General features: G+C 38.1%; 1 protein-coding gene across 3 annotated transcripts in view; it reads right to left on the bottom strand.

The window, feature by feature from the left end:
* The window catches only part of LOC120634588 (hexokinase HKDC1-like), a 42522-nt gene that overhangs the window by 13703 nt on the left and 2752 nt on the right, over positions 1-26067 (bottom strand). Inside the window, exons 1-2 of one of the 3 annotated variants that reach the window (XM_039905314.1) lie at positions 13516-13712; positions 6434-6637 (exon numbers count right to left, since the gene is read on the bottom strand). In XM_039905314.1, the coding sequence (XP_039761248.1) occupies positions 6434-6607 (174 nt within the window). In that variant the 5' untranslated portion in view covers positions 6608-6637; positions 13516-13712. Of the gene's footprint in view, positions 1-6433; positions 6638-13515; positions 13713-26067 lie in introns of those variants that run through there. The other 2 variants (XM_039905315.1, XM_039905313.1) reach the window with 2 other exon arrangements.

The following is a 26067-nucleotide window of genomic DNA, read 5'->3' as shown; positions in this document are numbered from 1 at the left end:
AAATAGACAAATATGTGTATTTGGATTTCCATCTCACAAATTAAATATAATATTGTACATTCTGAATGCAACATCGCGCGTGTGGAAGTGTATATATGAAAAATAATTTTGCCATGCAGTTTTGCCCTTATTTGTAATTTTTTTTTTCATACAGTATTAAACAGTGTTCGTCAGGCATGGATGACCACTTTTACATTAACGAATTGCTGATCAGCGTTTTACAAACTAAGATTTAGGAATCTAAAGCCTGACGTCAATGATGCTATCAATGGCAAAGCAAACTGTTTAGAACGGTTGTAAAATACAGCAATATACACAGACTTTCTTCGTAAGATACCTCACCTAATATTATAAATATGAAAATACTCGTATGTTGTTTGTTTGTCCTTCCTCAACACCCGTAAAGGATGGAGTGTAACGCAGGCTACTTTTTATCCCAGGAAAACAGACGGTCCCCACAGGGCTTTTACGCAAGTTTGCTATTACTGAATCGTTGATTGTTTGAAAGCGTGATTTGTAACATAGTCTTTCTTGTCAACTGTCTCTCTCTATCTTCTCTTATTCTCATTTTGCATGTTGGACAATGTATCATGAAGTATAGAGTTCGATATCTATGTTAAGTTTTAGTACCAGCTCGATGAAAGAAATAAGCTTTGTCTACCCCCATAGGCCCATACCTCGGGCAGCCTTAAAAACCGCATCTTAGAAGGGTGGCGGGCCTAAGCTCCAATTTCTTTTTCCTATGATAGAGTAGGCATGTGGAGAAAGGAGTGCCCAGCAGTGGGATTTTCGTTAAGGATGGTTAAACGTCTTTCAATGTATGTGAGTGAATCGATATCACAGCGCTCACGAAAACTAGTTACAAAACATGTTAGGCAACTGTTTTTTACATTAAATTATTATTTTAAAACTTCTAGAGTGGCCTTGAATTAAACGGAATATTCTTTCCCTAATATCATACTATTTTTTATTTATTAATAATAATTATATAAATAATATAAACACCCAGAAACTGAAAAACATTTATGTTTATCACACAAACATGGTTCAGTTGTGGGAATCGAAACCGCGGCCTTGGCTCAGAAAGCAGGGTTGCTGCCCACTGCGCCAATCGGCCGTCCAAATGATGGCTATGCTGCTCTCCGTCCTTTCAACTAACTCTATGCCAAAAATCAAGATAAATTGCCGCTTACTTAGGGCGTGAAGGAAGCACAAACAAACCAACACACTTTTGCATTATAATATTATGCGGGATTCCATTCAAGTGCTACTAAATTTTGTTTTCGAATGAAACTTGGGCGTATTCCAGAAGCTCGCTCGTGCACTTGACAGTAATTACCATATTTTATTCAGTTCCTAATAATGGCGTTTAATTTCGGATCACATTTAACAGTTATCGCTAAAGAATTTTATTTTAATCAACGAATTATTTTCGCGTAGTGAACATTACGTTTAATATGCTATACTCAGCGAAGCGCATGAGAAACTGTACGGTGCAATTTAAATTCTCCAATCTTTGATGTTCACTTTACATTGAACTCAATGTAAAATCAACGTTCCTGAGGATGCTCCGGTGTCGGAGCGAAACGTGCGTAGAGAGTAGGTACACGACGGAGCATATGTCGGGTGTTGAGTATACCTAAATATTGAATAAATTATAATGTGCACCTGTTGTAGTGTCGTTGTATCTGTTTTCTTTCAGTATAAACCATGGCAGTGGTTAACTAGAAAAAGATTAGCGTTTCTGTTTCAAGGATAAGTCTCAGAGACGGTAAATAATATACCTCTAAAGCCTGTGAAGTAATATTTCGGTTTTCGAAATCAAAGATCAATTGACCTTGAGATCCAGCTTACTTGCCAAGAATATAGATATTAAATCTTGATTTAAAAGTATGTTATAGAAGGCAGGGAAACGAAAGGTGGTAGGACATTAAAATTCTTACTTGAAATTTAATTGAATCAAACTCAACGGCCTAAATCAGCTTTATCTAGGACCCACTCTTGCACACAGAAAGTCGCCCTATGAGCGTATCATCTCGTTGTTGTATCTTAAAGGAAAGCGTGTTATGTAGAGCACAAGTGTCAGCCAATCAGCAGGCGAACAATTGCGAACTCTGATTGCTGCCACTCGGCCGTCACTCATTGAATTGGAGCAAGTGGTCTTCAATCAAGATCCCCGATCTGCCGCAGGCGGCGCGGTGGTCCGCACAATCGCTGGGAACTGGTCCCCACTCAAATTGATCCGTACGTACTATATTGGTAAATACTTTTGTGTGATAACGGCAGATCAGAATACAGTTGTCACCATCCCTACTCTTCCCGCGGGTGTCGTACGAAGCGACTAAGGGTAATACTGCGATCCCCAAACCCTCGTGTGTGCATCAGATTAGGCGGGTTTATTATAACTGCCCCAACAGGTTAGCTACCACCATCTTAGTCTGCAGTCCGCACCATTACTGACTTACTTACTTACATTCAACATCAAAGAAAATCTTCAGATCCAACTTCAAAAACAAGAAGTTGATGCATTTTAAATGGTTTCCAGTAGTTATTGTTAATTGGTACTCCGAGCATTTCCGACAATCATGTCTTATGAAGACATTCACATAGAATTATTTTTCTCCTTTTGAAAGTCGGTTGTTAATGACCATGATTTAATCGTTGCCTAAACATTCGTATTCTTTTTGCCTTTTTACATATTCAAGGCCGTCGCCGCCAGTTGTATAAATACACAGCGCCACGCAATAGACTGCCTCGTTGGTCCAGTAATTATCATGTCCGGCTACAGATCACTTAGAAAGAGTTCCAATCCCAGTGTGAGCTTAAGATTGCAGTTCAGCCCGAACTTAAGGAACTTTTAGGAGTAGGAGTTGTGGGAGAGCTCGTCCGGGGAAGTGTAACCGCAATGCTTATTTCTGCCGCAAAGGGGCATTGTTGCAATGCTGTATTCCGGTCTGAAGGGCGCGGTTGCTGGTGTGATTACCGGCACTTGAATAGTTTATTTTCGCCTGATAAAATGTATTCAAAGGCTGTCTTCAGAATGGTAACTATTTTTACACAAAGTGTCACCTTGATAAGCGTTCAAGCCATTAATGAACGGCATCTGAAAGCATTAATAAATCGATACAACTCTCCGATTTACAAGCTTTATACTAAACCCCACGTAGGGCAGCCTGGACGCAGAAATTCTAATTTGTAACTTTTTGTGTATTGAATTTTAATATACTATTTTAATATTAATAGTTTTTTTTAATTTGCTTAGTTTTTAATTATTCTGTTATGTAAAAGTTTAGATGGGTCATAGTTGTCAAATAAAAATTAAATTATTATATAATTAATCTCGGAGAAATCTGCTCACCGCGAGATTTTTCTGCTATTCCTGTAACACCAACCCAATTATGAAAAGTGAGCGTGTAATGCCTCCGACAGCGTTGATGAACACGGTCGAGTGTCAACAATTAAAAATTATTCAAAACCAAAATAAAATATTTAAATGAAATGGTTTCTATCTTTTCAGTTCTTTAATGAATTTAATAAAGATTGCAGATATTGAGGTAGTCGGGTTATTTGTTTTTTAATACATTTTTATAAGATGAAATACACGAGTAGAATTCACAAGTAGCTCCTTATAGAAGTCAATGGAAAAGTAACTCGAGACTATTTATGAAAATCATTGCCTGAGGTTGACCCTATCATAAGTTGCATCACTTCTCGTCAATCAAAACGCAATCTGTCACAATTGCAGCGAATTGAGTGGTCCGGGGCCCGCGTCACTACACGCGCTACGCCTCATTTAAGCTCATTAAGAGGCAATGTTTATATCTTCTTCATAATTACAATAAAAGTTCTCATCTCGAAACGTATTTTAACATCTAATAACAAAAGTAAAAAATCACAACTTCATGGCAGCACTCATAGAGTATAAATACCTTATGGTGTCAACTGTCAGATGTCAAATATGCGCAATATGGCAAACTAAAACAATCGAAAACCCTTAAAAATACACTTCCGAATTCCCTTTTTCTACTGCCGTGTCCTAAATATTAGATACCGCTGTTTTTTTATTAGGGTTTTTCAAAAACTCCGTGAGAACCTCAAAGAAAAAATTTAGAAGTTATAAATAAACAAATTGCTTCTGCTGGGAATCGAAGCCGGGACCTCCAACTCAAAACCACATCACTGACCGCTGCGCCAAGAGGTCAAGTAGTTAGGCAGCAACAGTGGCAATTACAAAGATCAGGTATGCTTATTGAACAGAAAGCAAGTTTCAGTTAAAAATAATTAATATACTTAATTACAATATTAATTAGCACTCGCGAATATGAACTGATAAGGTATAGTGTGATAGCGGCCAAACATTCCACACTCATTTCAAGTTGACCTGACACCCGTAAACTATTAATTGCAGCTCTGGTTTTGTTTATATATTTCAATAATTATCCGAATTTAAAAAGACAGGGGTGAGTAGAGGTCATTACCAGCGAAAACAGAACATTCGGTCAAAGTCTCCTCGAGTTCACAATCAAATAAATAGGTAAAATAAAATCATTTTGTAAATCTATCTATAGTATTTATCTATCAATCTCTACTACATAATAAAGCTGAAGAGTTTGTTATTTAGTATGTTTGAACGCGCCAATCTCCAGAACTATCAGTCGGATTTGGAAAACCTTAACTTAGTTTAATAGTCCAATTCTTGACAAAGGCTACATAGTATCTTTTAAAAATGTTCACCCCTGAGTGACCCCTCAGAAGTACAGGATGTAATTTGGTATGAATGTACGTAATTTTTAAAAGTTATACCAATTTAAATTTGTATTTCAGTTGACAATTTAAATAATAAATACTTGTTCAGGATTTAGTAATTCTAAAACCAGAGGGCCTAAAAGTTATTTTTGACAACGCGCATAATAACTCAGAAAATATCAATCCAATTTTAAAAATCTAATTCTTTAGGAACGTTATTGTAACATAAATATTTTGGTTTTCAAAGACCTTTAAAGTGTCATGCAACGAACTCGAGAAAAAAAGTACTGTCTGTAAAAGTGGAATGCCCGAATAAAACTCTCCAATCAAGCAATTTATTCGCACTACCTATGGTTCTAAGCTCCTGTCAGGCAACACGAAAATTACATCCCCCGATTAAACGACCTGACAAGGTATAAAATTAACGTGTCCACCTGCCGAATCTACCCCCGACAAATTTACCCCCTTTAATGACTAAATAATAATAATAATAGTTTTTTATTAGCGGCATATAAACCCATATATCAGCTTTTATATACAAAGAAATGCATAATTGAATGTATACATTAAAACTTACATCTAACTGAAATAGTTAAGAAACTTATTTCAGATGTCATAGGTTCTTAGTTAATTTTCTGTTCCAGTCTCGATGAACAGACATACCCTCACAGACGACCCTAAGTATTCTATTGTTAGAGTTCCCAATCCTCTCCCAAAAGGATGCTACCGAAGCTCTAACAATACAATAAAAGTCAGGCTCCCGATTCGGCCAACATGGTTGAAGCGCTGCTACCGCGGCAGGCCCCCCCAATATAAAGGCATATAAAGCTCTGGGAGATAAAATTGTATCCTTTCCCCGGAGAGAAAAATGTCTCCACGATAATATTTATTTTTTAAATAATATAGGTAAATAGTTGAATAGTAGGCCTACTGGAACACTACCGCTAGGTTCCTATCTGTGATTATTTTAATCGGTTTATCGGAATTAGGAAAATTATTTGATAGATAAAATAGTATTTTCACATCATAGGAAATAATTTCACTATCTTATTCAAGGACCGGTCGGTTTTCATTTAGGTATATTATTATCGCGTCACTTTTTAATAAATTGATTGGTCTATTCCTGCTTCTCTGCATGCGGTTCCCGTGACGGAATGTTGAACTGCGCAGTTACACCCTTCGTGCACACTGCACACTAAACAGTACACGCAAATAAAGAGATTATTTGAGTGCGAAATATTTTTTTATAAAATTTACATTAATAATAAAAAAAAATAGGACTTAACAGTAATTGCTAAGTGCTATATTATTTATTTTCAACTTAACTACATATATTATAGGTCTCATATTAAACATTATCAAAATCCCAAACCAAAGCTGTTTCCGTGATATCCTCTTTGGAATATTCTTTCAAGTTTCAAGTCATAATAATTCAAGTCATATATATATATATATATTATATATATATAAATCAAATTTAGTATTAAGTGATTCGCCAACTTGGCAATCGCAGCAACATTTGTCGCAACGATTCTGCCCGCCTGGTGTCGAATGAACAAAATGTCGGCGACGCGTGCTATGTAGGAAGCCTCGTGATTTTGTGTCGCGGTAGTTGCTTGAAGAATAGATTTATCTGGTATCAATGATTTGTCGCCCTGCCTGAACCCGCTCGGAGCTCATGCCTCACCTGGCTAGCCCTCGCGCGGTCGTCCAGGTGCAGTGCCGGCGGCAGGAACTGCTGCTCCCAGGTGAGAGCGCCGTTGGCGAGCGCCGCGCCGTTGGTGGCGCCGCCGTGGTAGGCGCCGGAGTGGCCGTTCACGAGCGTCTCCACTGCCGGGATGTTTTCCACCGCGGTCGACATGGCTGTGACGGGTTGTAGTTTTTGCTATTTCTGCAATCAATGAAAAACAAATTATCAAAAATTTTTCAAAATCAGCTATTGCAGATGTTTCTCGGTCGGTCTAAAGTTTTTGAATTCTATCTTTATCAAAATTGGTCTTAAGTTGAAAGTAACACTTTCTCGCGTAATGTTTTTGGCCGAATTCTCGGTACTCTCGCTATAAATAACAGGCACTGTAGAAAATGAAAGTCACTTCATCAGTATACCAATGGCTAGACATTTCAATGTTCTCAAACCTAGACCTAGACGGTAGACGCCCAGTATTGCGTTAGGAAAAAGCATTTGCGAGTTGTTTATTGTCAAAAACCAGTTAGTTCTAGGTATGTCATTTTATACCTTGCATGTAAAATTTATGAGGAGCTACAAATCCATTTACCTATATTTAATATCGACTCATGTCACGATATTTTTCATTGTTTGTTTTTTTATTTAGTTACTTATTTACATTCATTTACATGTTAAACCGTGCCGCGTGGTGACGGCACATCTGAAAACCCTACACTACACAAACCATCCCGTTGGGAGAGGGCTTTAGTCCAGCCGTGGGCTGTTATAGGATATTGATGCCATACCTAATATAAATTAACTAACAATGTCATTACGCCCCGTCACGGCACTAAAATCGAACGTCATGTATACATTAAAAAAAAAAAAAGAAATGGCTATATTTTAGTCTATATTACCTCTTGATTTCCATTCCCATTAATAGTTTAGTGTCGATATAGTAGAAGGAACGAAGCAGTTTATGTTGAAATAACAATAGCAATAAGTTCTACTCTCCTGTGTACTGGGTCGCTGCTTTGCCCGGAAAACTGATGACTGATGAGACGCAATTTAGATTTATAAATTTCTACCAAGCCCTAGCCAGGCAAGTCGTCAGCTTGGCGCAAGCATCAGATACCTTCGACACAGTGATACAGATTGATAACAGCTATCTACTGTCTGCTATCAGCTACGAAATATTTGGATAATCTGCCCAAGGAGCGACATTGAACAGCCGATGTGCTGATTACATCATAAGAGGTGTCTGCACGATGTGTTGACGCCTAGAGGTGTTTTGTTTCCTTATAAAAATCTTATTATTTAGTATGTTAGTAGATGCCTCAAAATATTAGTCTTTGGATTAGGAAACCCGCGGTAGGTACTCCTTAATATATAAATAAAATGTTCATCATTATAAAACCATTTCCAGCCCACTAGAGGGTTCCCTCCCAGCGCGGCTAGCATGGGTAAGAGACCTTTTCCTCCTCGAGGAAAAGACAAAATGGCATCTTCTCCCACAGCTTTACCTATTCTCAGAATGTGTGGTTCGTATAGATATAATTGTGAGACATAATTTCTGTCTACGCCGTGCAGGGGACGACAATCGGTTGATATGATGATGTTGATGATTATCTATTATTTACGCCATATACATTTACAACTTTCGCATCTAATTTTAGTATTAGCCGGAGCCCTGTGCGGGGCCGGTTTGCGATAACGAGGACGAGTCGGCGGGTGTATAAATAGGTGTTGATGCAATGCGCAGGCGCAGCGGGCGGCGCGGCCGTGACGCGGCGCCGCGCCTCCGCCCTGCGTTGGTTGGCGCCCTCGTGATGGCGGGAGCTTCACTAATGAGGTTAAGGAGGCTGTATGCCGGTGAGGACGGCTTTTCAATTATGAGATAGCAATGCAGCAAATAGCTCTTTTTTATATCTAAGCATGTCTGTATGAGCATCAGTTTCCTTTGGTTGGTGAGTCGGTCTCAACAGAACTAGTGTTTGCAAGGTGCTTGTCTCACGAAGTGCCGCCCTGCGCCCGACGACCTGAAGCGTAGGTGTTAAGTTTCATGTGCCTGTAATTACTCCGGTGACAATTACACACCAGATTGCATCAATGCTGCTTAGCGGCAGAAATAAGCATAGCGGATGACCTCTGTCACAAAAAACGCTGTCACGGACTTAAGAATAGGCTCCAGAGAGGAATAAAATGTGAGAGTAGAGTTCGGCCGTTTGCGTCATTTCAAGTACACTGAACGCCATTTTAGTAAAATTTAGCGCTGAATGGATACATTTTTGAACATAATTTGATAACAGTCGTCAGCCATGTCATTAACCGCGATAAATGTGTCTCTGTAGGTAGTATCTTAGAGTTCGTTGCTATGTATTACGTTTAATATGTCTAATATGTTTCATAGTAGGTATGTATATTGTGTAATATTGTAGCGTCAACGAGGAACGAACATCCAAACATTCGTTGTGGTGGTTCATAACCGTTGGCGATGTTCACCATGATGATGTCTATTTATTCCTCACCGCCGGACACAGCCCCTCTCCTCTCTTATAAAAGATGTTTAGAGCCCTAACCCACATTGTTGCTCCACTGTAGGTTGGCCAACGACAACAACAATAAGTCGCTCCCGTTGTCTGTACGCTCAGATCTTTTTAACCACGCAACGGATTTTAATGCAGTTATCAGCTTTGTATGTAAGCTAAGAAAATCAAAGTTTGTAATCTGATATCGTACCAAACATATTTTTGGCCGTCACGGGCTGTAACGAGATAGATCAAATTATCCACATTAGTATCTACATTGCGCCCGTGCGAAGCCGCAGCGGGTCGCTAGTAAGATATAAATTAAGATGATCATCTTAATTATACTTATATGAGTGTAAAACTATGTATTGCGATTTCCAGTCTCTGATGTGTATTCCTTTCGTTTAGGTAACTTGGAAGTGATCACTTTTAGTGATAAGGTCGCCTTTTGTCTGTAATATTTTGTAAGTATTTTGAGTTTTTCCTGTACTTACTATACAATAAAGAAGTTTAAATAAACAGTTCAATTCGTATATAAACTTGTGTTTATCTGCTATTTGCTTACTTTATTATACAGAATTCGCGCCTAACGCTGATAGCGAAAAGTAACGCGTAGGCAGCCTAGGCAAATAATAGACGTAGGTACCTAACTAATTAGACTTCGAAGTACGCCGTATCATACAGGCTTATGTGCTTAGGTGCAGCTCCGAGAAGCAATAAAACAATCCACCTGAACAATGCTAATTAATTAATTACTCTATTGTATTGTTGCAGTGAAGTGGAATGTTTGAATTATTGACTTTATTAACACCGCCGTCTACGGAAATAAAATAAATAAAAGGTATATATTATAAGGTTCTTTGGATAAATGCGTTGACATTATTTGGCCTAACGAGAAAGTAAGAACTTCGTGTACTTATACTAATAATTGACCGATGGCCCAGCAGGTGATGGCCCAGCAAGCAAGCAGCGCTTCACAGAGTATGCGAGGGGCTCGCCCTACAGAGTACTGATCTGTCTACATCGTTCTGAGGAGTGGTGTTAAGGCTCATGAGCCAGTAACTACACCGGCAGCCCCGCGCTTCACACCGGAGGCTCTCTGGGCGCGGACGAGCTACTATGTAAAACTTATGTTAAACTTGAGAAAAAATTCAAAACCTTCAATATTAGGGTGTAGGTTCGAGTCACGTCAGTTTGCCAAGCTTGTAGCGGTAGCCCACAGGCATTGTTAGCGAGAGTGTGTGGTCGCGCGCGGTATTTCCTTAGTTATATCGGATTACCATGTTGTTACCGCTGATCGATAAAAATAAAATATGACTAAGAATGTCCATTATTTTACAATTACTACATATTGAACCGCATAAACAGTGCCATGCTCCGTTTATTTATACTTTAACAAAAATAAATGCAAAGATCCGTAGAACACCCAAAATTCAATATTTTAATTTTTTACAAGTAGGCCTAGATTGCAAGCGATTTTGTAACTTCCAGTCAGTCTATTTGAAGCGACTCTACCACCGGTTTCGTAGGCAGATCTACCGAGAAGAGGCTGCCCAGGAACTCAGCAGATTGCTCTCTTTCAACATTATTTTACAGATTAGAATTTTTCTATCTTGTGAATATTACCTACCCCAATTTCGACATAGCTCTAATACGAAGCTGAAAGTGGCCATATCGATATCGTAAGCCAGAAAATGATTACTTCGATTACAGACACATGAGGCTTAATACCGAAGTCTAATGTTGAAGGACATTGGGCGGGCCTTGTATGCATCTTGTATGCATCTTGTATGCATCTTGTATGCATCTTGTATGCATCTTGTATGCACGATGCCCTGAGAATTGTTGCTCTGATTTTAGGAGATGTTTTCCGACTATGGTTTCACTTTGTTCGCCAACTATATTAACAATTCAAATTCAAAAGTTCTGATGATTAGTTTCAGTGTCTGGGTATTTATCTATAAATTTTAAGTATTTATGTGTATTATATTCATAAAATTTTCATCAGCTATCTTAGTACCTACCCATAACACAAGCCTCGCTTACTTTGCAGCTAGAGATCCTTAGACATTAGGGACAGGCTGGTAGGACAAGTATTTCTATGACAACCCAGCCGTCTTCAGAAACACTAAAACGTTTCCTTTTTTTGGATTATGTGTAGCTGATTAACCCTAATGATTTTAATAGCGTAGCGTGGGCTTGCTTGCGTGCCTCACGTGGCGTGGCTCGAAAAATTGTCGGTCTGAGGGCGCCCCAGCCGAACCTCGGTTCAGGCAACGATTGGAGCTAAGGGGCTTCGGATGGTGATTATTCCGCATGACGTCAGTAGTCGGGGACCTCGTCTACGCCGACGAAGACGCTGCGCCGATTGAACGATTGGTCCTGATAGGGACTAAAACGTGCGAGCAGGTGCGCTGGTGGAAACGATAATGGAACCAGTAATCAATTAACGACGGTATCAGGCGACGGCGGATTACCATTTGCCACCAAGATTCCCAACGCGATAACGCGCGACACTCGCACTTGAATTGCTTGAGCCTACACTATGATTGATTCATCGAAATCACAAAAGTTGGTTGACTTATTAGCAGTGGCGTGCGTAGAGGGTATGCAGATGATATAAAATGGAGAAAATCTCCAGTACGAGTTATAACTATGCACGCTACTGCTTATTAGCTATTTACACATGCAGAGGAAGTTTTAGTTTCGGTCACATGGTTATTATCAACAGTTTAAACTTAGTAAAAACTTTCTAAACGAAGAACACGGAAAAACGTGTTTAATGTTGAGTTGAAAAATAATCCTATAATCATTCCTAATATTATAAACTATACGATACTTTAAACTGCTATCGAATCACCGAATGGTATCCCACACTACGTTGCAATCGAATCACCGAATGGTATCCCACACTACGTTGCAATCGAATCACCGAATGGTATCCCACACTACGTTGCAATCGAATCACCGAATGGTATCCCACACTACGTTGCAATCGAATCACCGAATGGTATCCCACACTACGTTGCAATCGAATCACCGAATGGTATCCCACACTACGTTGCAATCGAATCACCGAATGGTATCCCACACTACGTTGCAATCGAATCACCGAATGGTATCCCACACTACGTTGCAATCGAATCACCGAATGGTATCCCACACTACGTTGCAATCGAATCACCGAATGGTATCCCACACTACGTTGCAATCGAATCACCGAATGGTATCCCACACTACGTTGCAATCGAATCACCGAATGGTATCCCACACTACGTTGCAATCGAATCACCGAATGGTATCCCACACTACGTTGCAATCGAATCACCGAATGGTATCCCACACTACGTTGCAATCGAATCACCGAATGGTATCCCACACTACGATTTCGCACGCATCCACACCCTGTATAGTTCAGCTATAAAGGCTCAACGCATACCTCTAGTGTCAAATACGTAACTTTCTGGCCAAAGTAATCGCGAAGCGCGAATTTTCCGCGCGATGTAAGGAAGCAGAGTCACATTAGGTCCATTTTTACTTTGACGATACCGAGTTTGATATGCGAAATGGACTCCTCTATTGCGAGCGAGCAAATCTTGTTAAGTACACTACTGTTCGTAATTGAAGGATATGGCAGTGCAACGCCACTGCGCTGTTCCTCAATGCATTTCCTCCCGCCAATTATACCCCCCTAGTCCCTGCTGCGTCACTGGACGCTCCGGGCGAACGGGGAATCAATTCCTATTGTACGCAGTTCTACGCTCTTCTAACATATCTCTTTCGAATGAATAAAGTGTTTGTAATGCAAACTATTAAATATAAATAAAATAAAATATCATTTATTCGGCCAAAAAAACGATACACCTATAATAACATAAAAATAAGGCGCCATGGAATAAAGGACTTAATGCTATAGTAGATTATGTAAGGAAATAAAACCGATTAATTTATTAAAATCGACCACTTTCGTGATAGCAGACAGGTAACTTCTTATTTAAGTTTTATTCAAAACAAAAAAGTAGGTAGTTGGCCCAAACAAGCCCAGTAGTTCTCATTTAGTTGTCATTGACCCTCTTCATCTTTTTCGGTAGAGGGCAAAGAATAAAGAGTCAAAGAGTTAAGCTGCATAGCTATTGCGCCTTCACACCTACAAAGTGCTACGCGTGAAAAGTAGCGCTACAGCATTATGTTGAGGCTTTAACTGATTTAGCGGTAACTTGCCTACGTAACTAAGAATGCAATTCGTTTCAATTCAATTTCCTTCAGTTTGAGAAAAAAAATGTGTTGCAGCTTACTAAAGTATAATATAAAAAAGAACTAGTGAACATTAGTATGCCCTCCCGCAGATGCTGATATTCAGCCTGCAGAGAATACAAATCCCTATTTATCCCAATTTTGCAATTTCAACATGAAGATGGTTTAAATTACATGATTACTTTTCGTACGTGTAGCAGACACCGACCAGTCTGATTATTTATCAAACGACGCTACACTGTAATTTAACTAAATTAAAAAAAAATAGATGCATATAAGCATAAAAGGTGCTTAAAAATATTAAAGTAACTCTAAACTCACTCTAAGAATGTGGCGTCGGAGTTATCACTAAGTGTTCACTGTTTTGTCGACTCGGCTAACCAAATTTTATGGCACAAAATGGATGCGCGAAGTTAAGCGTTCAATCAACGAGCCACCCCACCAGGGTAGAGGACAGTTAATACAATAATGCTCGTGTAATGTAGATATGCAAGATTTTCAGCTTGTTTGTGAGATATCGCCGGGTCGCGCCTCCAGATAGCGGCAATCGGCGACCTCTGCTGATAAGCGGCGGGGTGCGGGGTGCGGGGCGCGGGGCGGGTGTAACCAGACGGTCCCTGATACTTATCTGTTGTATGATGTATCTCGCTACGCACAATGTCGCAATCGCGTCGGGGTTGCATCAGTCGCTCGAAACTGTTTTAATAAAAAATAATCTGTTCACACGAATTTGAGGGACTTACTTGTCAATGATCTGTCAGAATATGTTAAGCGAACCTGAGACCTCCCGCTTTGTTACAAAGTACCCTTGCACCAGGGAGTTTCTGCTTTTGAAAAAGGCCAACCAATTTTGCAAACGATATGTTGAGAGCATATGACTGAAAAAGCAACGCACAGCCTAAACCGCTGGTCCTAGAGACATTACACGGTGCACAAATTATTGGTGCTGCTTTTAGCAGTACATTATTAAATGGAGTGAAAAGTTGGTCTGTCTGTTTGTTCTATGTTTGACTCAATCTTTGCCGATCTTCATCGAATTTATTACAAAAATAGGCTTAGGGCATATAATACTTTGTATTCCGAAAATGCACAGGGGTATATATACTGATGGTTGAAAAATAGTGTTATTTTACCTATTTTTATTTAGAAAATTTTGCATAGATATAGCATCCTGGAGATAGGTATACAGTACATAATTTTAAACCCGGTTAAATAAACGGTTCCGACCAGATTCTTTAAAAACCTAAACAAACGGACGAAGACGCGGGCACCTGCTAGTGCATTATATAATCTTTATGTGTAACAAAATTATCGGCTGTGTGATTGAAATACCTTTACACATACATAAATTCATGAATGGAAGTTCTTGGGAGCATTTTTTAAATTCACTAAATGACGAGAATGAACGGAAACTAATAAATTTAATTTGGAAAACAAACAGGCGTTCGACCCTGACGCTGCAGAAACAAACACCAAACAAATAACGATGAACTCCGGGCAGATAAGAGCTCGTCCGTCCAATAAACGCACCGCTGTGTACTCTAACCGTGTGTAGAGTACACACGGTTCGCTCCGACTCCAGAGCGTCTTCAGTAGAGAATTGCTAACGTAGTAATTGTGCGTCATGGAATCAACCTCTAGTTTTTACTGATTTCAAAAAGTAGTATTATCCATTAGTACGTTAATCAAAACCTGTTGCATTTAAATCGGTCTATTCTTAGGAGCGTCAAAACGTAACAGATACACAGACTGACAACGTCACCTAAGCACACCTCGCTTTTCATATTGAATGTTAAATAAGACAGAATTTGAAAAAAGTAATTCAGTTAGACTTTAAACTTTTAAAGTATATTTACCTTACCCGTAGACTCGCCACAAACAGACAGACTTAACGTTTTAAAAGTGCTTAAAATTTAGCCTATAGTTGAAAATAATAGTTTAGAATTGTAACTATAGTAGGTTAGGCTAATAACTCGACTCGAGGTCTTAAGACTATTCATAAGTACATCCGAGAACAAGCGAGCCAATATTGCAACTCGCAAGATTGAAAGTCCTGGAGGCGACCTACTTCATCACATAGGAAGTCATTTTTTATTTGTCACATGTCTGTGCACTTGATACTGACCCAGAAACGAATGTGGGGCGCGTCCCTACATGACTGCTTTATAATTATAGGTTGCGAGAAATGCTTTCCAGATTTAAATATTGCCTAAGTATTTTATCGGAGTATTTTATACTTGTAGATTCTACGGAGCTACTATTGCCATCTACTGCGCTCACTAACCCACCTGGCTAGCGGACAGCGTGGTGGTCAAACCCTCCATTTAGCCCAGCAGTGGACTGTTATAGGCTATTGATGAAGTATTTTATCAACATCAGTGTGCCTTATTATTTTCCAAAAATTATAGCACTGATGAAATTGCACTTTGTGATTCTATTACTTTGTTTCAGAAATAAAGCGACGTGAAAATCAACCAACTCATTCCTCTATTTAAATCTGGTAATAAAAATGATATAAATAATTACAGACCTATCTCAATCTTACCAGCTCTTAGTAAGATATTTGAAAAAATTATATTAAATCAACTTTTATATCATTTTAATGTAAATAACTTACTACACCCTGAGCAGTATGGCTTTACTAAAGGTCGTAGCACAACGGACGCAGGCGCTAAACTTATAAAACATGTTTATGATGCCTGGGAATGTTCACAGAACGCCATGGGTGTTTTTTGTGATCTATCTAAAGCTTTCGATTGTGTTGATCACAAAACCTTGCTTCTTAAGCTAAGCCACTATGGTATCCAAAACGTTGCACTAAATTTGGTTGCCTCTTATCTCAGCAATAGAACCCAAAGAGTTTGCATAAATGATGCAAAGTCTCAGGGTTCAAATACCTCAATGGGTGTCCCACAAGGCTCGATTTTGGGTCCTTTTCTATTTTTAGTGTATATAAATGATCTACCGTACCATGTCAGTGGAACATGCGACATAGTATTGTTTGCAGATGATACATCTCTAATTTTTAAGACTGATAGGAGTGAAGATAACTCTGACGAAGTAAACCGTGTTATGTCGCATGTGTCGCACTGGTATACAGTTAACAACTTACTTTTAAATGCAAAAAAAACAAAGTGTGTCGAATTTATCTTACCAAATGTAAAGAAAATTGATAAAAATATAATGATAAATGGTGAATCACTAAGAATAGAGACTTCCACAGTTTTTCTGGGCGTGACCTTGGATAATAAGCTACAGTGGGGTGCCCATATAGATTCACTAGCGGGTAAACTAAGCTCGGCTGCCTACGCAGTCAGACAAATTAGACAGATTACTGACGTTGAAATAGCTAGGCTAGTTTATTTTGCGTACTTTCATAGTGTTATGTCCTATGGAATCTTGTTATGGGGTAAAGCAGCTGATATCGAAACTATATTTATATTGCAGAAAAGAGCTGTACGGTCAATATATAAACTTAAATCACGCGAATCCCTCCGTGAGAAGTTTAAAGAAATAGGCATACTTACTGTAGCTTCACAATATATTTATAACAATATAGTATTTGTAAGACAACATATTAGTATTTATAAACAAAAAGTGGACATAAACAGTCGACTTACAAGAAATGGTCATAAATTAGTGTCATCTGCATATCGTCTGCGTAAGGTACAGACATTTGTGGGATTGAGTATACGCTTTTATAATATGATTCCTAAGGTGATTTTGGACCTGCCAATGCACAAGTTTAAAGAATTTGTTAAAACACACTTATTACAGCGAGGTTACTATACAATTGATGAATTTTTTTAAGACAAGGTTGCTTGGAAGCTTCCGGCTCCGCTTTCAGCTCTCACAAGATAGAAAAATGAATGTTAAAATGCAAAATGTAAATTGTTGATGTTGGAAAAGAGCAACTGCTGAGTTTCTTGCCGGCTTCTTCTCGGTAGAATCTGCCTTCCGAACCGGTGGTAGAATCACTACAAACAGACAGACTTGACGTTTCAAAAGTGCTTATATTAGGCCTACTTGAAATAAATGAATTTTGAATTTTGAATTTTGAACCCATTACCGGCCCCCTCCAGAGTACGGGTCTCCTCCCAAAATGAGAAGGGGTTAAAGCCGTAGTCCGCCACGCTGGCTCGGTGCAAATTGGTGGACTCCTCACTCCACACACCTGTGAGAACATTATGTAAAACTTACCGGCACGTTTCCCCGCGATGTTTTCCTTCACCGTTGAAGCAAGTGATATATTAATTACTTAAAACGCACATTATTTCGAAAAGTCAGAGGTGCGTCTGGGATTCGAACACGGTCCCCCGAAAGTGAAGTCGAGCTCTTAACCCAATGCGCTATCACCGCTTAACGTGATGTTAAGGAAGGTCAAATTATATAATTGTCATCATCTCAACTGCTGGACGAAGCTCTTTTGTGCCCACCTTGTTGGGAGCCTACCATCATTGCGCTTTCCAGTGCGGGCTCGACACTGTATGCGCCTTGTCGCATCATTATCTGAATTACGAGAATCTACATGTTTTTGAAAAGATGAACAAAAATAGTGGCTATAAGTGTTTTTTTCAATAAAATTAAAAAATCTAAGTACGATGTCGTTTTTCACAAATACTACATCATGGTGGTAAAATATATGTCACAGTACACTTATGATGAGAAATGAGTACCTACACTAATAAAGGTAATGCAATTATGGCGATAACTAAGTATATATTTTGTAAACTTAAAACTATAGTTACGAGAGTTGCTAACACGACCTGGTCTAAAAAGCAGCCCACAACAAACTTAGGTAGGTGTTCTTTTTGTTATCACCACCTCACATTGTTATTTAAAATTATTAGAAGAGCAACCTGGTTAGAGCAATAATTCACACCTAAGCTTTTACATCGCTTACGTAGTCCTTTATACTATAATAGGAAATTTCTAATAGCTTACGTTTAATACAAACTTTGAACTTTCTCAGAGACATCTCCAAGATATCCATGGATAGTTTATTGTTAATTAGTATGTATAAACAGACTATAATAATAATATATCACATTATAAATAACTTCATGAAGCAATTAATTGCGCGTGTGAAGACGTTCCATGATTGCATTTTAGTTAAAAGCGTAATCTTGACTCGTTGCATAACGGTTGCCGGTCGCAGTTTGCCAGCTCGTCGCAATTAAAAGACAGTAAACAATAGTACGAACTACGTAGTTGAAGTGAGAGCTGCTGATCAGTGATAAGTTAATTACTGATAACGTGCTCCCTGTGGCAAAGTTCTTAGGTCATATTGATATAGGTACGATCTTTATAGCGCTACTTATCGGATTAGTAAAAACTAAACACACGCCAGCCTGTCTGCGATGACCGAGCATTTTAATCGTAACTAATATTTAAAAGAAAATGATGTGTTTGTTTGTTTGTATGTTTGTTGTTCCTTCACGCCTTAACTAAGCAAAAAATCAACTTGTTTTTGGGCTTAGAGTTAGTTGAAAGGTCTAATGGCCGTTTTCACTAACCATAATTATCACGTTAATCGAATGATTAAGGCCATTTCTATAGAAAAAAAACGTTTCACAAACACTTAGGTGATAACTATTGGTGGACGGTTTATATATGGCTGGGAATCTTCCTTTAAATCCTTAGATTAGGCGTTATATGGGAATTGCCTGCCGGGTTAGTTAATACGGGCATAAGAGTAACTTTGGCTTTTTATCCCAACAAATCAAACCGTTCCTACGGCGTTTGTAAAAACCGCAGAGGAATCAGCAGCATTACCCGATAGTAAAATTTCATATGACATAATGGTAACCAAGATGATGACGATGACTAGCTACAACATTGGAGAGCCTGGGATTATAGGGTATTGATCCTAGATCTTTTTTAAGGTCCTGTTATCACGCCCCATTGGGTCAACAGGTAATGGGAATCCAGCAGGGGGCCAGTTGCCGTGACCAGTACATCAGCCGCCGTTAAAGCGGAGACCACTTACAAGAGCGTCACCAGCCAATCAGAAGTCTTACAGGAATACAATGGCTTCTTGATTTTGTTGCAATTGTTACTTCATCTTTTAGGACAAGGCACAAATTAACTCAAAGCCATAGCGAGGTCATGAGTTCTATTTTTGCCCAAGGGTGAGTGATGTCACAAATGTCTATGTTTCACCGAAAATAATAATAATTCTTTAATACCTAGGCCTACAACCTCTAGGGATGCATAGATTTTAATAAGCGAGGTGTCACTAGATGTTTTAGTGGTGGAACTGTCACGAGATTAGTGTCGTAAACAAAAAAGCATACGGTGGACACTTTTACCTCCTAAAAACTACAATTTCTTGGGTTCATCAATTTTGCTAGATGAGCTGCATTTGTATTAACTTTAGATGAATCGTTGAAAAACAATAACGATGACGAAGTTGTTAAAAAAACTTCTCATAAATAATCCATACTCATATTATAAATGCGAAAGTTTAATTGTTTATTTCATTGTATGTAAGAACAACTTGTTAACTGCTAAATCTGTGTTTTATTTAATAAATATTTTTAATTTAAGTATTTTGACTTATCATAAGTATATTATCAAGCTCTTTTTACCTATAAAACCTCATTTAAACTACATAAACTGGTTACTCTTTACCCTTTAACCTTAGTAAGTAAATAAAACAACAAAATTAACAGGTGTTCTGAAGACACTATCATTAATTTTTCAAAACCGATTATTAACAAGCACGAGAATTTAAAGACGAATATTTAACAAGCAGATGAAGTTGCTTTGCAATGTTTTTTTTAAGTTAGATAAGAGAATTTTGCAAATAAGGTTTAGTCAGTGGCGTCTTAGCCCAGTAGCCCGGGGCGAAAACTAAACGTAACCAATGTGATGCTAATACAAAGAAATAAACAGTTCTGTATACCTACACATATTTTTAAGGAGGGCGGACAATATTATCTATGTGGTGATCGATCGTCAGACTTTTTAAAAGTTACTCTGGACTGCAATCTTACTTATGGTAATCTTACCTAATCTAATCTGTACTAGACCTGACTAGACAAACCAACCGGACAGAGCAACTTATATACGGCAACTTTGTTTGTATATTTCACACCTACCTACGGAGCCATCAATTCTAAAATCTAAAACTACCACTTTCTTACTTAATAAACATACTTTTGAGTTTCATAATAAAAGGACATCTAGAGACCCCCAGAACCAGACGCTAGAGGCTCGATTCTCGATCCGTCCCTTAGTCCGCGGCGGGTTCTAGGTTTTTTGTAACCCGGATAAAAAAAATCTAAGTTTAAAATAGGTGCTATCTAGAGTCAGTAGAAAATGGACAACACGTTAGTAGTCTTTATTGTGCACTAAATGAAGACGGACGATCGAGGGGAGCGGTAATGAACACAGAAAACCGCGAGCGGTCAAATCCATCAGCTGCCAAGGACTCGCAACCTCAACTCACGCGGTACGTACGACTCACATTGTGGCAGATTGCGGCCATTCAACGCGCTGCTCCGCCGACGATGCTTTATATAAGTCCTTATACTGTCCGTCTGTGTACTGATTATACAAAATTATGAGCGGTTGGTTAAGCAACTTTGAAAACGAGGAGGTTATAAATCAGACCGACAAGCGTCACATTTCTATTCATGTTTATTTTCTAATTTAATTTCTTAATTTTTTTAATGAAAAGTTTGAATTACGATAGTTCTATATTTAGTTTAACTATCATTATAACGTATCTAAGTGCCTTGTATAATTATTAGGATTAATTTTAAGTTCGCAAAAATTTTTTAGTTGAATGAAATATCTTCCACTCTTCCCTAAGTATAACTGAACTGAGCACGCTTTTAACTAGTTTAAAAAAACGATAGAGTGTTATAAGTTTGAAGAGTCTGATTGTGTGCGTGTATGTCTGTCTGTGGCATCGTATTAGCCGAACGGACGCACTGATAAGGATTTAGTTTTTTTTTTTGTTTGAAAGGTGAATCATTTGGGAGTGTTTTAGCCCCAAGATGGCCGCCGCCACAAAGTGTCGATATTTTTTTACTCCCTCAATATTGGTATCAAATGAAAGGGCTTGACTAGTAGAATAATGTACTCAATAATCTATGGAAAGTCGGGGATTTTTTGCATTTTCAATTTGTATATTTTGAATTAAATCTTACGATACATTTTAATTTTTCACTGGTAAAGAATAAAACTATTGATGAAAGTCATCAATAGTTTTATTCTTTACCTTCAAGACTTTTACCTTTTTTTACCTTTTATACTTCAAGAGGGTATTTTACGCCTGTACTATTACAAGATATAAAGTGGATCACAGTCTTGTAGAAAGACTCAAAACGATAAGATGCCTACTGATGACTTCAGTAGTTTTACAATGGCAATCGGTCTATATTATTATGCTATAATATTATGCATTACAGGTCGCCTGTAGGTACATGAGCCTCAATTTTGGAAGAGTGAGGCTTCCTGCATCAAAATACCTTTGTGTATTTTGATGCTTACTAGGAGGACTCCACAACATGTATTCAACAAATATCCACAGTGCATCGGGGAATTAGTGCCATCTGCAACGTCCCAGCGCGGCGAGAGGTGTTTACCGGCAAGCGTGAGTCGTGACGCAGCTCGGCACGACTCCCGCGACCGCGCCTTGCCTTGCACTCACAAACAACTTTTACGATCATTTCTCTATATTTATAGACCTGCCCTTCTTCTGAAGCATTTAGCATAGAATGCACCCAGACAAGTTTGTTGTAGGCTTCTTAGACGGCACGTTTGGTACCCTCGCACGCAGTTTCAAGATACCGAATGAAGTCTACAGCATCGTCTTACCGAATAAGATATAATTTGAGCATCAAAAGTACCTTCTTGAATAAAAAATGGTTTTAACTTCGACTTTACTGAAGTGCGTTTTCCCTTGTGGACTTGAACTCAATTTTTTCGAAATAATATTGACAGTTAATTGTGTTATATTCAAGAGGTATCAAATTCTCTGCCGCATAATAGTCGCACAGACTTTACGACGACAAGCCATAATCGATTCTTTTTTTTAATTTGAAAAGGGAATTTGATGGTTAAATAGACATCCAGAGTATAAAATAACAGAGCAACACATCCCGCAAGTGCCCTGAGTCTACCAACGTGTTGCCTCAACATATATCAGTTGTAACACTTTAGAGGTTCTATTCCAGCGCGTATCTTCACTCAGTGCCTCAGAGAGTGGTACATTGAGTCATACATTGGTAATGGTGATAATTACTTCCTGATATTAATACCATCTAGGGTGGTGGGTCTGAACACTATCCACCTCCGCTATGAGAAAGGATGTGGGTTATTTGGCTGATACTAGTCTAATAATAGTCCAGTTGAACCATTTTAATTTGTCCACGGATCTCATAAAGTCACGGGGACGGAGGAGGGAACTCCTCAGCAGCGAATAACTCGGAATAGAACAATCGGCTAGTAAAGAGTGGACTTGGAAATTTTTATTACATTTTTCTATATCTCTAACTCTATTCATATAGTATTCTTTATAGATATAGCCAAGTTTTTCCAACGAGAGAGGCTATTGTTGAAAATATTTATCAATAGATTGTTACTATTTTTCTGTATTTTACGTTTTACTTATACGGTAAGGCGGTTTACTTATAATAATGACTCTACAAGAGCTCAAACCATTAGGTACCGGCAATTAGATCGGTAATTAGTTATTAAAATAATTACTATCTTGCAGCCAGCCATAATGTGACTTAGGAACCAGTCCACGTAAATGTATTTATAATCGGAATACATTTGACAGGAATTTTCATAAATAATGTCAAAATATTTGCCGTCGCGCCTCCTCTCAACCGACTAACTTTTCCGTTGTAGGGAGTTTCACTTCACTTACCTCCCAAATAATTAAGTGACGACTTCATAACTATTTGAGAGGTTCATTTATTAATTTATTATGGGCAAAGTTTTATAGAAATAAACAAATGTAAATACGACATATTTCAAATGGTAAGCGTTTAGCATACGTCAAACCCACTCATGGGCTACCACAGCTATGCAACGGTACTAGTATGCAATCGTGTATCGTCAGGTTACATCAATAGTTAACAAGTTTGAAGATACAGTGTCAACAGTATCATCAGTGTCAACAGTGTCATTACAGTGGCAAAATTATAGTAAAACAAAAATTTAAGACAAAAAATTAGAACTAAACTGAAAGCCAAAACTTACCCAATTAACTCAAAAATCAAAAAGAGAGACGGACGGATGGCTTTCTGGGCGGAGTCTTATAATTTTTATGTAATTGTAATTTACGTATAACCATGTAATATCCTACTTATCGTATCGTAAATGCGAAAGTTAGTTTGATGTTTTGCGCAGCAACCTTTACGCAGCAACGACGCAACGCGAACGGTGCAAAAAGTGGGTAGAAAGTATATTTATAACAATTCGTGTGTTTTTCGTGAAACATAAAAATATGGGTACTAGTATTTTATGCTTAGATGTCGCGTATTACACTGTTACAGTCAGACTCGTGCATAAATGGATGCACAGGGTATGCACTATGCACGAAGCGTTCAGATGTAAATGGAGTACATCTAAGTTTTTATAACTCGTACTGGGGATTTTGACAATTTTAAATCGTCCGCCCGCTTCCTGCTTATCTCTGTATACACGCCGCCGTACAGGGTTAAGGTAGGTACTATTTCTTGCATGCCAAATTAATGCTAAGTACCTACTACTGCGTATTCTTAAATAAAAAAGCGGTACGGATTGGTTGAATTGGATTTAAATTGTTTTCGTAAGATCGACCGTTATCACACGCAATTATATGCGTTCAGACTCTTCACATACCGTTAATGTAAACAGGTCGTAAATGTTATCGCAAAGTTAAAAATTAATGTAAACTTGGAAAAGCCAGAACAGCTCCTGAACTTCAGTTCAGAGAATTTTCTATTTTACTTGACACTTGTTGTTTTGTGCGCCTCCACTGTCAGACTGGGTGCAAGCTGTCTCTGTGGCTTACTTAATCAGGATCGATTGAGCGGAGGAGCCAAACATAGGTAAATACACAGACACACTTTTGCTTTTATAATATTTAAAAAAAAGTAGGTTATAAACCTATATTATGCTAAAATCGACACTCACAACCACTTATCAATTTCTGTACGTTAAAGAATGCAAACGCTCGCGAGGAAGAGAAAATATTGGAAGTAGTGGTCGGTCGGTTAGGCGGAATACATTTAAATTGAACGTTACTTAAACTTACAAAAGGAGTTGAAACAGAAAATGCTAATTCTTTAATACGAAAAAGACCTAATACCATCATATTTCTTACGTGTACGAGGAGTTTTTGTAAATGTTTGTCTATCAGCTTAATAAGCCTACAGATAATGGAAATCAGATAAAATATTTGTTCATGAAGTCGTTTTGACTGCGCCTCGATAGATTGCGACATGATTTAGCACTTTCAAACAATGACCGCAACATTCTGCATTTTTAAAGATTATCGTAGAAAGAAGCCACAAATTTGTACCTATTTATTACCTAGATTTGTTTAAGTAGGAATAACATATTGAGAGATATTATATTAAAGACACAGAGGCGAGGGGGAGGGGGGTGTGAATTCGTTTTTTTTTGTAAATGTTTCTTATTTGGGACACCAAAATAAGAAACATTTATAAAAAAACGAATTCATAAGCCATTCATATTTTTTTTTACTTTGCACACGCAAAAATACCGGGTACTGGGTCAGGGGTAGGTAGATACGGTACGTAAGTAGCGTCAATGAATTAAATGTCTGTGACAATACGAATCACGCAACATCTTCTTTAATTAACTCATAATTAAGCTAAACGCACACTTGGTAGCAGCGCGTCGCGTTGGTACTCTGCGAAAGTAAATTTAATGTTTTAAGGAGTTAAGCTGTCAAACGATGAGTGCTCCCAAAGCAGCATGTAGAGGTATAATTCTTTCCCTTAAAAAAGTTTGCATGCTTTGTTAAGCTGACGTAATAATGACTTTGTTATACAACTAAAACACAAGAAATCAATATTTTCTACATTTTTTTAAATCTGTGCCACGTAAAATGTAGAAAGTTACTATGTCCAGTAGTGGAGAGGCACAAAAAGAGAGAGAGAGGCTCTGTTTAGATCATAATAAACTTCGTATTCCTTTTTTTTGAAAAGAAAAGGACCAGTAGTTTTTACATTTTACTTGGCAACGACAAATGTTGTAGAAAATATTTATTTCGTACCTTTTAGTTGGTAGTTTTGCAATCATATCTAAGTATTAATAGCCGAATGTCAACTGCTCTTAACCTTCTACAAAATATTGCTTTTCCAGAAGCCAGGGCGTCAATGCTTGAGGAGTTCTTCCGGCACTTTACCATCAGCTCCTTTATTGTGACGAGCATAAATTGCTTAGGTACCTACTACCTATATATCATAATCGAAACGCAACCAGTGTTATAATTATTATTGTGTAGTTCCGCTAACCATCCTTGGTCTTCATCATCAGTGTTACTTCACCAAATGGTGCTTTTCGATAGCAAATGCGCAATTTACTTTAACAAAATACTCAAAGCGATATAGGTGTCGATATAATATTTGAAGAATTCCTTCAATATCTATAGGATCCGCTCAACAGATCTTAACGTTATGAAAATGGGACCACATGGAAAGCATACCGTCTCAAAAAAAAATCCAAATTGGTTTATAAATGACAGAGTTCTGAGCGTACTTAAAAATAAAACCGAATTGAGAACTCCTCCTTTTTTGTAAGTCGGTTAAAAACATAAATGATTGTAAAAATTTAAATTCGTATAGTTTCTAAAAAAGGTTGGGTGGCAAATGCAAAAGAGAGCAATTATTTTTTATATGG

This window comes from Pararge aegeria, chromosome 24, assembly GCF_905163445.1.
Source record: "Pararge aegeria chromosome 24, ilParAegt1.1, whole genome shotgun sequence".
Taxonomy (NCBI): Eukaryota; Metazoa; Arthropoda; class Insecta; order Lepidoptera; family Nymphalidae; genus Pararge; species Pararge aegeria.
This window is presented reverse-complemented; position numbering and strand designations above follow the sequence as displayed.